At 43.0% G+C, this 15,313-nt stretch overlaps 1 protein-coding gene across 1 annotated transcript in view; it reads left to right on the top strand.

Moving 5' to 3' along the window:
* The window catches only part of N4BP2 (NEDD4 binding protein 2), a 1,502,684-nt gene that overhangs the window by 85,379 nt on the left and 1,401,992 nt on the right, over positions 1-15,313 (top strand). The window contains exon 3 of the mRNA XM_044062929.1: positions 8,497-8,621. Within this exon, the coding sequence (XP_043918864.1) occupies positions 8,497-8,621 (125 nt within the window). The remainder of the gene's footprint in view (positions 1-8,496; positions 8,622-15,313) is intronic.

Here is a 15,313-nt window from a genome sequence, read left to right as displayed (position 1 = left end):
TGCAGAGGGAGTACAAAGATTTTAGTCAGTGGTAGGATGTTTAGGAACTCCTTTTGTGTCTTATGCGGTGACATGCAGCAGTTGACTGTTTATTGAATGGATACTTCACTTCACACACACACACACACACACACACACGCACACACGTATCTGTTGAAAGTTCCACTGCCCAGCTCCATTCCTTGAAGGATATGTTCCAGCCGTGCTCACACCGTGTACCTGTTGAAGGTTCCACTGCCCAGCTCCATTCCCTGAAGGATAAGTCCCAGCCTTGCAAGCAAGTCCCATAATGTTCCCGCTAACCCTAGCTAGCTCCAGAGATGACAATGTTCACCCTAGCTAGCTCCCACGATGACAGTGTTCCTGCAGACGTTGCAATCCGGTCCCCTTTCAGTTTGTCTAGGTCTAACCACACAGACTTCAGGGCATTTCTTCAGTTTGCAACATTATATCTAATCTGGACTGCTCTTAATTTAGTCCGAATTAGTTCTGTGCATGATCACACGCATGCGCGGAGTCCATTCCGGGTGTGTTATTTTTTATTTTCCTTTTTCAGTTTGTTTTTAGCTGGGGGGGGGGGGCTGCAGTCCAATAGGATGAGCCACCCCTGGGTAATGGGCAGTTCTGCTTAGTTTCCCTTCCCATCTGAAAAGATACGATAGCTAAACTGTCAACTTCGCTCTAGTTTGTTGACCTGTTATGGATTACACTGCGGTTCACAGACCTTTGTAAGAAAGCCCATCCTCCCAAGTACTTATTTATTTTATTTTTACCTTTTTGTACCGGGGAAGTCTGACTAGGCTTTGAATCCCTTTACAATGGAGGCCCTAGTCGAAAAAATTCCAGAGTTGCATTAACACATGAAACAGTCATAAAAACAGAAACCTAAAATAAAACATGAAACAAAACCATAACATGTACATATTTTTGGCATTCATTCATAGAATCCTGTGAACTACTCTCTCACCTATTGGGCAGAAGAGAAGACTATAGAAGGAGAACAGTAGAATGTAAAGGTGAAACTAGTTTCTAAAGAATGCTAGTTATGTTGTAAAAATGACTGTTAAATTGTATTTAAAGTGAGTATAGATTATTCTAGTACAGCTGGAGTAAGTGAATATAGAAATAGTTAATAGTAGATACAATTTTTTTACAAAGTGTTTTTGTTATGTACAATTTACAGAGGAGACTGTCTTAATTATTCCAGTGGGCTTGCTTATGGCTAGTATAGTAAGAGGTCAGAGAAGGAAAGTAAAGGGAGGAGGAATAAAAGCCCATTTCACCTTGTTAGACTATTTCTTAGTGTCCATACTTACCACTAGTAAAGTCATTTTTTTGTTCATATGCATCCCACAACAATAAACTTGTTTTCATGGTATTTTCAGGTATTTCCCTTGCACAGACATAGCTGGATTGGCATCTCAAGTCCAGTAACTGTTGCGTAACTCTTGCTGCCATTACTGCCAGAAAAACTTTTTTTGTCATAGTTGAAAATGGATATGGATCCAGTGAGTGGATGGCAGTAATGGATCCCTACCATCTGTCAAATAAATTATTAAAAATCAGACTGTAAAATTATTAGGCTTTTTAAAATGACAGTCACCAACACAGGAGGTTCAGATGAAAAAGTTTACTAGTGTACACCAGGAGGCAAAAAAACATACAAGTACAGAGTTATGTCTGACATGATGTAGGAAATACACAATTTTATATACTCCTACATTTAAGCTGTGCCCACTTTACTGACGTGGTCAGTCACAGGGCACCTACATTACTATGGTCTACAATATTCTATTTATAAGAAAAAGCTGATGTTATACTTTTTAAAAGTTTTCCCATGGGAATAATACAGCCTTGCAAAGCACCTGGTGAGTTATAATGTCTTTCTGTAAAATGTTATTTTTTTAAGGTTTTAGTCCTGCTCTAATACAATAGTCGGTTCAGTCTTGTAATACACTTTTTTGTTCTTCTTGCAACATTACTTTAGCAGCTGTGCTTTATCTCTGATAATATTCACAAGGCCAATTATCTCAGAGGAAGGAAGAAGGATTTATAATGCTTTATACATTTAATTTTCCTGACCCAGCAGATAATCATTAGTGAAAAACATAAGCTTGCTGAGCTGGCTACTGCCAGGGTCAGAGTTCAAATACACTGCAGCTCCAAAGCTTCAAGCAATTACATGTAAAATCATTCTTATTGCCATATTGTAAATAGAATAAAATGCATTATATACTATTTGCTTTTAAACTAGAACTTCATACATGTTCAAATACATATTTTTCTAACACCATCCTTTCCGTCAGAGACAGAATACTGCCTTCATGAAAAATTTGGTTCAGTAACATGGCTTGCCATTTCATCAAAAATATATTTGCACAGACATCATCAGTCCCTGGTGACTTATTTTTGTTTTGCTTCTCTGAAGACAACTTGATGGTACTCATTTTCATTAGACTAGTTAGAAATTGAGAAGCTGAAACATTTACTAAAGGCCATTTTGACATTAATTCACCCTGACTTCAAATGTGTACCTCCCTCCATCTCTTTCTTGCTTCAGCGTATTGTTAAGAAGACATCTGAAGTCTTGCTGTAGATGTTCTTCGTGTTTAACTGTTGCAGTCATTGCATTTGGGTAATCCTGCTGGCAGGTTGCCCTCAGTCGGCCTGAATTCCAAAGTCCTGGGTCCTGCGTCGACTGCTGTTGCCCCTTCCCTGACGTTAGGTCATCAGGGGTATAAAAGATGCGTCCGACACCATTTTCTTTAGTCTTTCTTGCCACACGGTGCCCGAAGCAGAAGCAGTTCACAAGTGCCGGTCGGCCGACACCTGTAATTTTCGTGTTTGAGTTTTAGATCCGAAGTCTTCAATAAAGCTAAGTACCCCATTGGGGAAACTTTTTTTCTTCCTCCAGACCGATGACAGAAAAAGTTAATAATTGTATTTCTTGTGGAAAGCAAATATCTCATAAGGACTTTCATTCTTTCTGTATTCCTTGCCTAGGCCCTGATCATAACGTTGCTGGTTGTCGGTTTTGTGCTAGATTTAACCAATGCACTATTAAGCGTCGGTATGATTTTGCTTTAAACTATTTTGGAAGCCGGTTTAATTATCCAGAAATGTCATCAGATAGCCATCCGACTACTGGAGTTTACAAAACAACGCAAGGAAAAGGAGAGAGAGAGAGAGAGACAACCAAGGCCCAGAACTGACGACGAAGCTTCTACTAAGCCAGTCGCCGGTTCTCAGTGAGGCGCTTTTGCAGCCCCTGACGCCCGCTACTTTAGAGTCGCAGGTCGCTACCAACTCCCACGTGGAGTCGGCCATGCCGCTGGAAACTCAAGGTATTGGAGCCTTGGATACTATTACTTCAGATGGGTCTGGAGCCGCTGAGCAGGCACCGGCTTCTGAGGGTGTTTTCATACCTAAACATCTTTATGTTAAACCAACCTCAGCTTCAAAGGCGTAGACTAAAGCACCTTCTAAAGCAAAGAAACAAATTCGAGCCACGTGGACAGGCCTCTATGCCCAAAAAACAGATGCTCAAAATGGCCGAAGACTTAATTACCTTGATCAGGGGTTCCCATCCCCCTCTTGATAAGAGGCCTAGGCAAGAGACTGACTGTGAATCTTCAGATCAGGTTTCCATTTCTTCTGATCAGGAATATTCTCTTCCCCTCCTATGAGGATTCTGATACCGAAGAATCTATACCTTCAGCTTCTCCTCCAGAGGACTATTGTTTTGGGGAAACCTTGCATACCATGAGGGAGCATTTCCCCTGGGAGAGCCAAGATTTTTCTGAATCTAAAAAGAGGCTCAGGGATTTCCTTTTACTACCCCAACACAGGCCATTAGCCATTCCATCTGTGTTAGATATTGTAGATGATGTGTTTTCAGAGTCTAATCTTACCCCTGACTCCTTACCTCCAGCTCCTGTTAAGCCTGACAGATATTACAGGGTCCCCGACTCTCATAAATTCCTTTTTAAAAACCCTGCTGCAGACCCAGAAACTATTTCACAGGGTCCCAAAGGAGTTAAGGCTTCTGCTGCAAAAAACCCTACCCCCTCTGACAGAGATTCTAGGGCACTGGATAGATGGGGAAAAAAGATTTACACATTTGCTACCTTGGCTATAAGGGCCATAAAGTGTCAGTTTCATATGCTTAGCTATCAGCAACATGTCATGGCATTGCTTAAACAGAAAATATTATTAAACTCTGAATGTGCAGAAAACAAAGAAATGCAGGATTTATTGCATGCAGCTGAACAAGTTGGAAAGCATACTTTGCAATGTGGTTTTGATTCTTTGGAGGCCTCCTGCAGGGCCGCAGTTACGGGTTCTGTAATTAGGAGGCATGCTTGGTTAAAGGAACAAAATCTGCCTGATCATGTCAAGGTTAAATTATTAGATGCATCTTTACAGCATGATACTTTGTTTGGTGTTAAGGCAGAGGAGGTGTTAAAGAAAATGGAGGACAAAGCTAAATCTATGCAAACTGATTTTTTACAAGTACAACCACCTAGGTTTAACAGACACTGGCCTACAAAGAATTGGTCCTTTCCTTTGTCAGACAGACCTCAAAGGGGCAGATCCAGATGCCCTAGAGGCAGATCCCAGGCACAAGGTTCCTACAGGTCAAAGCAATGGGGTGCTTCTACCTCCAAAGTTGGAGAAGACAAATCACAACCATACAGGAAACAGTCCCAATGACTTCCCCCTGCCAGCACCAAGCACTTGTCTGCTGGCAGCACCCTTAGGGGGAAAATTAGCACTTTTTTCTCAAAATGGGCACATTATAACCCAGGACAAGTGGGTTCTAAATATCGTGTCACAAGGGTACAAGTTCCATTTCCATACCCTGCCAAAGGCAAACGGCTGGCCAGATCTGCCAAAAAATCAATGGGCAGAGGCACAAAAACAAGTCTCATCCCTCGTGGACATGGGGGCCATTCAACAAGTACCAGAGCAAGAGCAGGGACAAGGATTTTACTCAAGACAGTTCTTGGTACCCAGAAAGGACAAGATCTGGAGACCAATACTGGACCTAGCTATTCTGAACACATTCTTGGATATATCAGAATTCAAGATGATGACTTTGCAGCAGCTGCTGCTCATACTGGGCAAGAACGCTTGACTGGTGACTCTAGACCTAAAAGAGGCATACCTGCATGTCCCAATCAGACAGTTATGCAGAAGATACCTCAGATTCAAGGCTGGCTCAATGCATTACCAATTCTCTGCACTGCCCTTTGGCTTATCTACTGTGCCCAGGGTCTTTACAAAGTGCCTGGCACCAGTAATTGCATTCTGCAGACAAAGAGGAATACAAATATATCCTTACTTGGACGACTGTCTAATTCAAGCAGAGAACAAAGACATTCTTCTACAGCATCTAGCATTTGTGAAAAGACTTCTAACATGCCTAGGGTATTTGGTCAGTGAAAAGAAATCAAAACTAGTATCCTCTCAAGAGATAATATTCCTGGGTGCAAGCTTAAATACAACTGCCCAGATGGCTTATCTCATGCCAGACCAACAAAGGCAGCTGACTACCTATTTCAAAATGTTGGCAACAAAGGCCCAGTTATCTGCAAGAAAAATTCTGCAGGCTTTAGGCTTCATGGCATCATGCATCCTACCTAATTCCATATGCAAGACTGCATATGAGGAAACTTCAATGGTACCTAAAAAGTGTTTGGACCCAACATTGCCACAGCCTGGAAACAATTATTACTCTCATTCTCTGCCTACAACAGGAGTTTTGATGGTGGGTAAAGGCTTGTCACCAAAACAAGGGACAGCCATTCACATTACCCCCAGCCAGGCAGACACTAACAACGGACGCATCCGATTATGCCTGGGGGAGGCCCACAATGCATTCAGGGCACATGGTCGTCAACCTAAATGCATCTGCATATCAATTGAAAAGAGATGCTAGCTGTTCAGAATGCCCTGACAGCCTTCAAGGACCTACTTCATCCGGGACAACTACTGATAAAGACAGACAACACCACTGTCATGTAGTATATAAACAAGCAGGGGGACACACATTATTACCCCCTTTGCAGACTAGCCATGACTTTGTGGGACACAGCATTAACTTACCAAGTACATCTGCAGACGCAGTTCCTGTCAGGAAGGAAAAATACTCTGGCAGACAGACTAAGCAGAAACCTTATGGATCCCCATGAGTGGCAGCTGGATCCACAAGTCTTCAGCATGATAACAAAGAAATGGGGATGGCTGGACATAGATCTATTTGCCTCCCCTCACAACTACCAATTAAAAAGATTCTGCACAAGGACTTATCACAGACAAGCATGGAAAGTGGACGCCCTATCTTTCAGCTGGAAAAAACTTATCAGTATATGCCTTTCCCCCACTGCCTCTCCTCCCCAAGGTACTCATAAAGGTCAGACAGGAGAATCCAGAAATGATACTGATTGCCCCAGACTGGCCCCGCCAGTACTGGTTTCCAATCATAAAGACCTTGTCTCAATGCTCAGCTTGGACCTTACCTCAAATACCTCATCTACTGTCCCAGCAAAACAGTCAGATCCTGCACAGCCAACTCAGGACTTTAAACCTGGCAGCATGGCAGATAATGTAGTCATACAAAACACATCTCTCAGTAAAGCTGTGATGGATGTCATTTTGGAGGCCAGAAGGCCTAGTACTAGAAAATCTTATGCTGGAAAATGGAAGATTCTGTGCTTGGAACCAGGCACAAGGAACTGATACAGCTGTGCCAAATATTCCTCAGATTTTGCAATACTTAACTGAGATGCTGGACAAAGGCCTGTCTTTTTCATCTATTAAAATTCATGCCTCTGCCGTTTCAGCTCATTACAATACAGAGCCACCAATCTTTTCTCATCCCTTATTAAAACAGTACCTCAGAGGAGCCAAAAATTTAAGGTCTCCATGGGACCTCAACTATGTCTTGGAAAAACTCACCCTGCCTCCTTTTGAGCCAGCTGCTACTGCTGATGCAAAGTTTTTATCTTGGAAAACAGCTCTTCTCCTAGCAATAAATTCTGCAAGACGAGTTTCAGAGCTACAGTCACTCATAGCTGTGGAACCTTTTATCATTTTTTATCCAGACAGGGTCTCTCTGAGGACAAACCCAACATTTATGCCTAAGGTGGTGTCCAGTGTGGCTCTTAACCAAACTATTCACCTGCCAACTTTTTATCCAAAACCACAGAACAAGGGGGAGAGAATTCTGCATTCTTTGACCGTACACAGACAGCTTAGATTCTACTTGGACAGAACCAAAGTTTTCAGAAAGACAGAGCAATTACTAGTGGCATATGCTGCAGGATCATAAGGAACGGCTATCTCAAAGCAGACTATTTCAAAGTGGATAGGCCACTGCATTCGTTTCTGCTACTTACACCATGGCATGCCAGTGCCTAAGGGCATTAGGCCACATTCAGCCAGAACTGCAACACTTCAGCAGCGTTTCTCAGGGGAGTACCAACTAAGGACAGGTTAGAGGCTGCTACTTGGAGTTCAGTGCACACCTTTACAAAGCACTATCATCTGCCACTCTACTCTAAATCCAGGGCAGGCTTTGCCACTGCAGTTCTGCAGGGCCTCATAGCCGCTCCTAATGCTATTTAGCTCCAGCCTCCCATCCATAGCTTTGGGACTCTACCCAAATGTAATGACTGCAACAGTGAAACATGAAGAACATAGTACAGTTGTGTACATTTACCATAAATGTAGATGTTAGAGTGTATTCACTGTTGCAGTCCAGGTTACCCACCCGCCTTCCCCCCTTTTTCTTCTGATGGAACCTATCTTTCCTTCTCTGATTTATACAATCTATGTGGTGTATTTGCTTGTAGAGGAAGGTAAAGTTTATATTGGTGCATGTATTTATATATATATATATATATATATATATATATATATATATATATATATATATATATATATATATAAATTTTGGCTACTCTTTCAGGGGGCACCTGACATCTGGGGCAAGAAAAACTAAAGAAAATGGTGTTGGCCACATCTTTTATACGCCTGACGACCTGATGTCAGGGAAGGGGTGACAGCAGCCGACGCAGGACCCAGGACTTTGGAATTCAGGCCGACTGAGGGCAACCTGCCAGCACGATTACCCAAATGTAATGACTGCAGCAGTTAATACACTCGAAAATCTACATTTATGGTAAGTGTACACAACTGTACTTTCCTTCTGTAGGTAGGTAATCAATCTTTACCTCACCTCAATGCATTATATAATTTATTTAGAGCAATAGCATAGGAAGTTAAGGGGATAGAAATAGTAAATTTAAGTGAAGTGGTGTAAAGTCTTTACATATTAGTAGAGATCTGAATTACCATAGCCTAAGTTCAGCTGATTATTTTCTTAATCAGCATGTACTCTACTTTTGAGAGTAACACAAGTGGAAGGTAAGCAATGATGCATCTACTGGAATTAGTAGTATAGTCCTGATGGGTATTTCTTATTGCTTTTAGGACTTTACTTGAACACAATCCAGATGGCATTATTCTTTCCACAGATGATTACTTTTCTAAAGATGGGAAATATGTTTTTGACAACAATCTCTTAAGTGAAGCTCATGACTGGAATCGAAAACGAGGTAAGATCTATTAGATTTCTTTTGAAATGCACAAGTATTTTGTAAGGTGGCTTTTTCATATTTGCTGAAGTTGTATCACTTGCTGTGAGGATAAACTGATCAGGGAAATTTTCTGCTGTGCCTTTCTTACATCTTAGAGTCAGCCGCAGTGTTTGTCTTTTTTGCCATCCTCTTAGATGAATGCTTACACTAAACATTTTTGTATTTGGAATATAGTTTTAGACATTGCACCCACACTGCAAATTCAGCATTCAGCTTGACTGGTTTATTTCCTCATCACAGTCCACGCAGAGAATTTGGCGGTAAAATGAAGACAATGGAAGTATATATAGGCTTTCATCTCCAATTTTACTTTCTTTGTTACAGTTCTAAATTGGATATTTTTTTGTAGACTGCAATAACATTATAAAACCTGATGTCCCTTCGCTTACTGTGAGCATGGCCCTTCCCCTTAGCCATTCTGATTTGTAATGGCTTGATTAAGCTAGAGTACATTACTTGGCACATTTCTGACATACAGCAAGAGGTTCTCTAGTTCAGTTCTCAGCTGGGTTGCCTTCTGTGCTGAGTCTGCATGTTCCCCATGTGTTTGCATGGGTTTTCTCCACTTGCTCTGATATCCTCCCATATTTCTAAAACACACAGTAGGTGGATTGGATACTGTAAATTGGCCATGGGTGTGTGTGTGTGTCGAAGTTTGGTATGAAAGTACAACAGTGACAGTCTTCTAGAGTCAAGGTTCACACTGCTAGGTGGCTAGTTCTGCTTTGATTAACACCATGACCCCATGTGCAAAAAATGGGAAAAGGAGTTGATGGATGGATGGATGATTAGATGTGTTTTCACCATCCAGGTTCATAAATTGATATGGTTGGAAACTTGCAAAAAGGGGAGAGGGAGCGTCTTGTGTCTGCTTTATTTGAAAGTAGGAAAGGATGTGTATCATCTTACAGACTAGGGCACTTTTGCTGAGAGGCATTTCTTATGCAGCAATGATGTTTTTTATTTTATTTAATTTTGTTAAAAGGGGTAGAATACCACCCACCCTCTTAATTTGTGTACACTATCTCCACTATCACACAACAGTAGAGAAAATGGAACTCTTCCCCCTCCCTCTCCAGTTATGACACAAAAACATATAGAGGAGCCCCTGGAGTTTTGCCCTTGGTTGCCCTTGGTCATGATGGAGTAATAAACAGAAACAAGTGATTTGACTTGTCAAAGTTTTCTTACTTTTTCCCATACATGACCTACTACCATGAAGAATGTTTTAGAGTGTTGGGTTATAACAGTGCTTTACTCCCAACTAGCCAGGTTGAGTCCTCAGAGCCCACAGGATGAGATACTCTTCCAAGGAATGATTAATTTTTACCATTGTTATAAAGCTGAAATCATCTTCAGTAAGAAGGAGCAATTCTTATAGGTTCATAGGTAGGTACTAGGCTATCGGCCCAAGGGCCTAAGTAAGCCTAGCCAACAAGGTTCCCTGGCTTACACCACACAAGAAAGTTATTTTCCTGTGCCACTGTCGAGCAGAGACACAGAAGTGATCCCCCGGGTGTATTTCCCATTTCCCATCCACTCATCAAGATTTTTCTTGAAGAGTGCTAATGAAGAACTTTGCTTGACATAGATGAGTAGCCTGTTCCAGAGTATGGGAAGTCTCTGGGATAGGAATCTATCCCTCCAGCATGTCCTGTTTGTTGTGGTGACAAGGTTTAGGTCCCTAGAGCATGTAGCTCGGAGGGATTGGGATTTATTTAGGTGTAGCATGTCCAACAGCTGTGGGTTTGACACAGCTTTATATGTTAGGCAGAGATCACCTCGGAGTAGGCGATATGCTACGGAGTAAAGCTGGAGTTTTTTGAGATGGTCAGTGTAGGGCATTTGTTTGAGGCCAGTAATCCTCTTTGTGAGGTACTTCTGTGGCCTTTCCAGCTGCTGCAGATGTCTTGTGAGGTACATTCCAAAAGGGGCGTTGTACTCTATAATGGGTCTAATGAGTGTCAAGTAGAGGGGAACGATGACCTCTTTTTTTTCTGGATGAGAGCCCATTTATGATGAGGTGTGCCACGCAGAAGGACTTCCTGACTACTGTGGCGATGTGACTGTCAAAGGAGAGACTACTGTCCACCTGGGTCCCAAGGTCTCTTATCATGCATTCGGTGTTAAGTAGATTGCTGCCTATGCGGTAGTTCATGGGTACAGAATTATATGATCTGATGTTGTCTATTTTCATTCTGTCCCCAACTGATGGGTTCAGATCTGATCCCTCTGATCTGAATTGGATGTTGTAAAAAGCTTGTGGAACCCTGAACATTTGATCTTCTCCCTTATCCAGAATGCACCACCTTCATTACCTTTGATCAGAGCAAAAAGACGTGGTTCATTGTTCTCTCGAGTTTGGGCAAGAATTACATTTTAAAACTTATTTATTAATTTTTTAGAAAGATCAAAGTCTTCATCTGCTCTATCCACACATTCATCCAAAAGTCTCACTGAAGAAGATGATTTAGAGAGGTAAGTGAGAAAGATCCTCTTGGCGCAGAGCCAGTCTACCCCTTCCTCGGCTCCTACCCCATCGGGTCCGGAGCTACATGTATCCACTACTCCTTCTCTACCAGTTCCTCCTTTGATTCCAATCCTGGTCGCAGAGCCCTCATATCCGAGTTGTCCGGCACCATCCTTTTTGGATCAGAGAATTCTGTTATCCCTATATCCAGGATTTGCTCTGAGCTCTTCATCTCAATCCGATCTGGATTGCTCCCTGAGCCGATTCTACCCCATCTGGTCTGAGGTGCTGCAGTTGACTCTTAAGGGTCCCAGAGCTGTGTCTGCATTTCAGAGCCTTGATGATGGTTAGTTTGAGTCGGTTTCAGCCTCCAGGCAACTGTCCTCTGAGCAGGGCTGGGCCAAGGATCATAGGTGTGGCCTGTCTGATCTGGGTTCCTTTCCCTCTCCAGGATGGTCCGACTTTAGAGTTTTGGAGAGAAAGCTCTGTGTACAATTCACTGAGGTGATGCCCCCACCCCCCCCCCTCGGATCTTGTGGCCTTGTCTGTTCTGACTGCACCTTGAGTTGCAGCTGTCCTCTTTGCAGGGACAGCCAATACCAAAACACCAGGCTTCCCAACAGGGTTACCCCTCCTCTTCTGATACCTCCCTGGAGTACCCCACCAAGGAGGTCCTTAAGAAGAGGACATGCAAGAGGAAGAATATCACTTCCCCTGAATCAGTCACCGAGGACACAGATTTTGATGAGGGTGAAGGGTCCCCATGGTCACCTCCTGAAGATGTTTCATTCAGAGACATCCTTGAGATCCTGAAACAGAGAGGTGGCTGGAAGTCCAGCAAATCTTCATTGGAGGAATCTGTACTACCTCAGGTTTTGGTACCGGCCTGTCTGCTACCTGATGAGCTCCTGAAGTTGGTTTTGCAGCAGGCATGGAAGGAACTTGACTCCATTGAATCCATTCCCAAAAAGCCAGATGGAATTATGACCCCTTCAGGCTCTAATCGGTTTTAGTCAAAAGGTCCTTCTGTTGATACCATGTTTGTGGCAATGACCACTAGAAAGGAACTTGCCGACATAAGTGCCTCTGTCCATCCCCCTGACAAGGAGTCATGGGTGATGAACAGATTTGAGAAGCGTGTATATGCTTGGGTGACCTTTACCTTAAGGTCTCTGAACTACTTGGCACATTTTACTAGACTTCGGAGAGATCTGATTAAGGAACTTTCAGGTACCCTCAAAGGAACCATGTCTGAAGAGGTGAAAGATTCTGTCACTTCTCAACTGGTGACCCTACAATCAATTTCCAACTCGTCCATGAGGCTTATTTCTAATGTAGCAGAAGGAAGCTCAAGGGCAGGGGGTTCAGGCCTAGCCATTAGGAGACATATGACTTTGTAGAACCTTATAAGTCTAGTTTGTCAGTACCCCCTTTGACAGCACCTCTCTTTTTGGCCCCAAAGTAAAAGATGCATTATCCAGGTGTGAGAAGGAAGAAAGACCCTTTCTGCCATAGGCTTACATTTTTCCAGCCCCCCCCCAAAGATCCTCTTTGAGGAATCATCTATGTGGGTGGAAAGATGTGATTCAGAAAATCACAAGGATCTTTCCAGGACACACATGGAGGGTCTTCCTCCAGAGGCAGAGGAGGAAGTTCAAATGGTAGATGCCGCCCTCGTGGCAGAGGAGGCCCGCAACATCAAGGGTCAAGAAAATCCTTCTTTGGCAAGCTCTTCCAGTGCTCCTGAATGGAAGATGGTTGTCCCCTCTGGAGGCAATCTGGAGTTGTTTGTCCCTGCACCGAAGAGCTTGGCTAGAAATAACAAAAGATACTTGGGTGCAGAGGATATATAATTCCATTTTCCCATTTGTCCTCCAAACTCCAGAAAAATCACTGATGTTCCACCCAGTCAGAGGGAACAAGCAGCATTTCAAATTCAAAAGCTGCTAAACAAAAGAGTTATCCAAGAGGTACCTCCAGACCAGAGAGGATCTGGAATTTACTTGAGATTCTTTTAGTGTCAAAGAAAATGGGGGACTGGAGACCAATTCTGGATCTCGGCAACCTGAACAACTTTGTTTGGAAGACAATGTTTTGGGTGGTCACAGTTCAGTCAGTTCTTCCATTTCTGAAGAAAGACAGTTGGATGTGTTTGATAGATCTCCAGGATGCCTACTATCATATAAAAATGAACAGACAGTCCAGGAAATTCTAATGCTTTTGGCTAGGAGCCAGTCATAACCAGTTTAGAGCACTGGTCTCACTACAGCCCCCGGGGTATTCACCAGTTACATGGCAGTCGTAGCAGCTCACTTGAGATTGCATGGATTTACTTTGATGACTGTCTCATTTCCGCTCCAACCAGGCATCAGCTTATCATGGCAAGAGGAAAAGTAATCTAGATATGTGTACAATTCGGCATTACCCTAAATTTCGAGAAGTCACATCTTCAGAGATCTCAAACTATAGAGTTCATTGAATCGGTACTTGACACAGTCAACAATAGCTTCCCTTCCCCTTTTTAGAGTCCAAACCTTAAGATCGTAAGTAAACAAGATACTTTTCAGTACCACAGCCCCCGCTGTTCTGGTCCTACAAGCTTTAGGATCAATGGCAGCAGTGATAACCCTTGTTGCACTGGCCAGATTTCACATGAGGATTCTTCAGTGGATGTTGGCGTCTCAGTGGGCGATTTGTCAGTTGCCTTTATCAGCCCCAATTCGAATCACCAACTTGTGCAAAAACAATCTGATATGGTGGACCCAGTTAGTACTACTACAAGGCCATCTATTTGTTCCGTCTCAGCCCAAGACCATAGTGACCACAGATGCTTCCCAGCTGGGTTGGGGGGAGCATTACCTGGGAAAGACAGTCCAAGGCATATGGTCCCCCAAAGAGGCCAGTGGGCATATCAGTGTTCTAGAGTGGAGAGCAGTGCTTTTAGTGTTGCTAGCCTTACAGGATGTTCTCCCGTCAGGAGGCATGATTATGATACAAACAAACAATATGTCAGTGGTTTGGTACATCACCAAACAAGGAAGAACCAGATCATATCCCTTGTGTCAAGAAGCATTACGAGTGTGGCAATGGGCAGTCTCTACCAACTGCTTTCTCTTAGCGATGCATAACCTGGGGAAGGCCGGTATACTATCAGACAAACTGAGCCAGTGCATTATATTACCTCACGAACGGTCCCTCAACCAGAAAATAGCGGACAAGATTTTCCACAAATGGGCCAGTCTTGCTGAGATCTCTTTGCTTCTCCCCTAAACAACAAGTGCAGCAGCTACTTTGCCCTTATCCCCCCATAGGGGGAGTCACCAAAGGATGCTTTGCTTGAACAGACTGGTCAACAGACCACGGTGCTTTGTCAGTGATGGTCTGCACCTCTCCCCTCTAGGCCTTTGAATATTAGCTAAAACATTGTCTTCCCCCATAGTGCCTTTTTTAGGCAATGCCAAACTGAAAGTACTTCCGACATAGCGTATCAAAACCCAAGAAATTCTGAAGGTATTACTGCTCAGTACTATGAGACTAAACAAATAAAGTCTACCAAAGCCAAATTTGAGGTAGGTTTGGCTTCCCAGGCCAAAGACAACCACAAAGCATTCTTTGGCTATGTCCGCAACCTCAAAGGCAATACACAATTGTGTGCAGAGCTCATTGTAAATGGAGCCACCTATACTGAGCCAGAAGATATAGCAAACCTCCTGGCAGATAAATTCAGCTCCAGCTTTACTCCGGTCTCCCCCTCAGCCTTCCCTCTGGAAATATCAAGTATAACTCATCCTACTATCACTAGGGAACAGATCCTTAATGCTCTGTCTAAGACCAAGAACATTGCATCAATCGGCCCAGACAATATCCCAGGATGCCATCTAAATAGCATGAAACATGATTTATCAGGGGCTCTGGAATTAATATTTAACTCTAGCCTTCAAACAGGCTTCGTGCCTCATGAATGGAGAAAGCCAACAGTCATCCCTCTGCACAAAGGTGAGCCATCTACAGACCCTGGAAACTACAGACCCATAATTCTCACTAGTCTTATATGTAAAGCTATGAAAAGAATTATCATGGAGATTATCAATAGAGATATAGTAAACCTCCAGACACTGGACCCAACCCAGTTTGGTTCCGTAAAGGGCAGATCATGCCTACTCAACCTGGTGGACTACTT

This window comes from Protopterus annectens, chromosome 2.part1 (assembly GCF_019279795.1).
Source record: "Protopterus annectens isolate FY-2018-M chromosome 2.part1, PAN1.0, whole genome shotgun sequence".
NCBI classification, from domain to species: domain Eukaryota; kingdom Metazoa; phylum Chordata; order Ceratodontiformes; family Protopteridae; genus Protopterus; species Protopterus annectens.
This window is presented reverse-complemented; position numbering and strand designations above follow the sequence as displayed.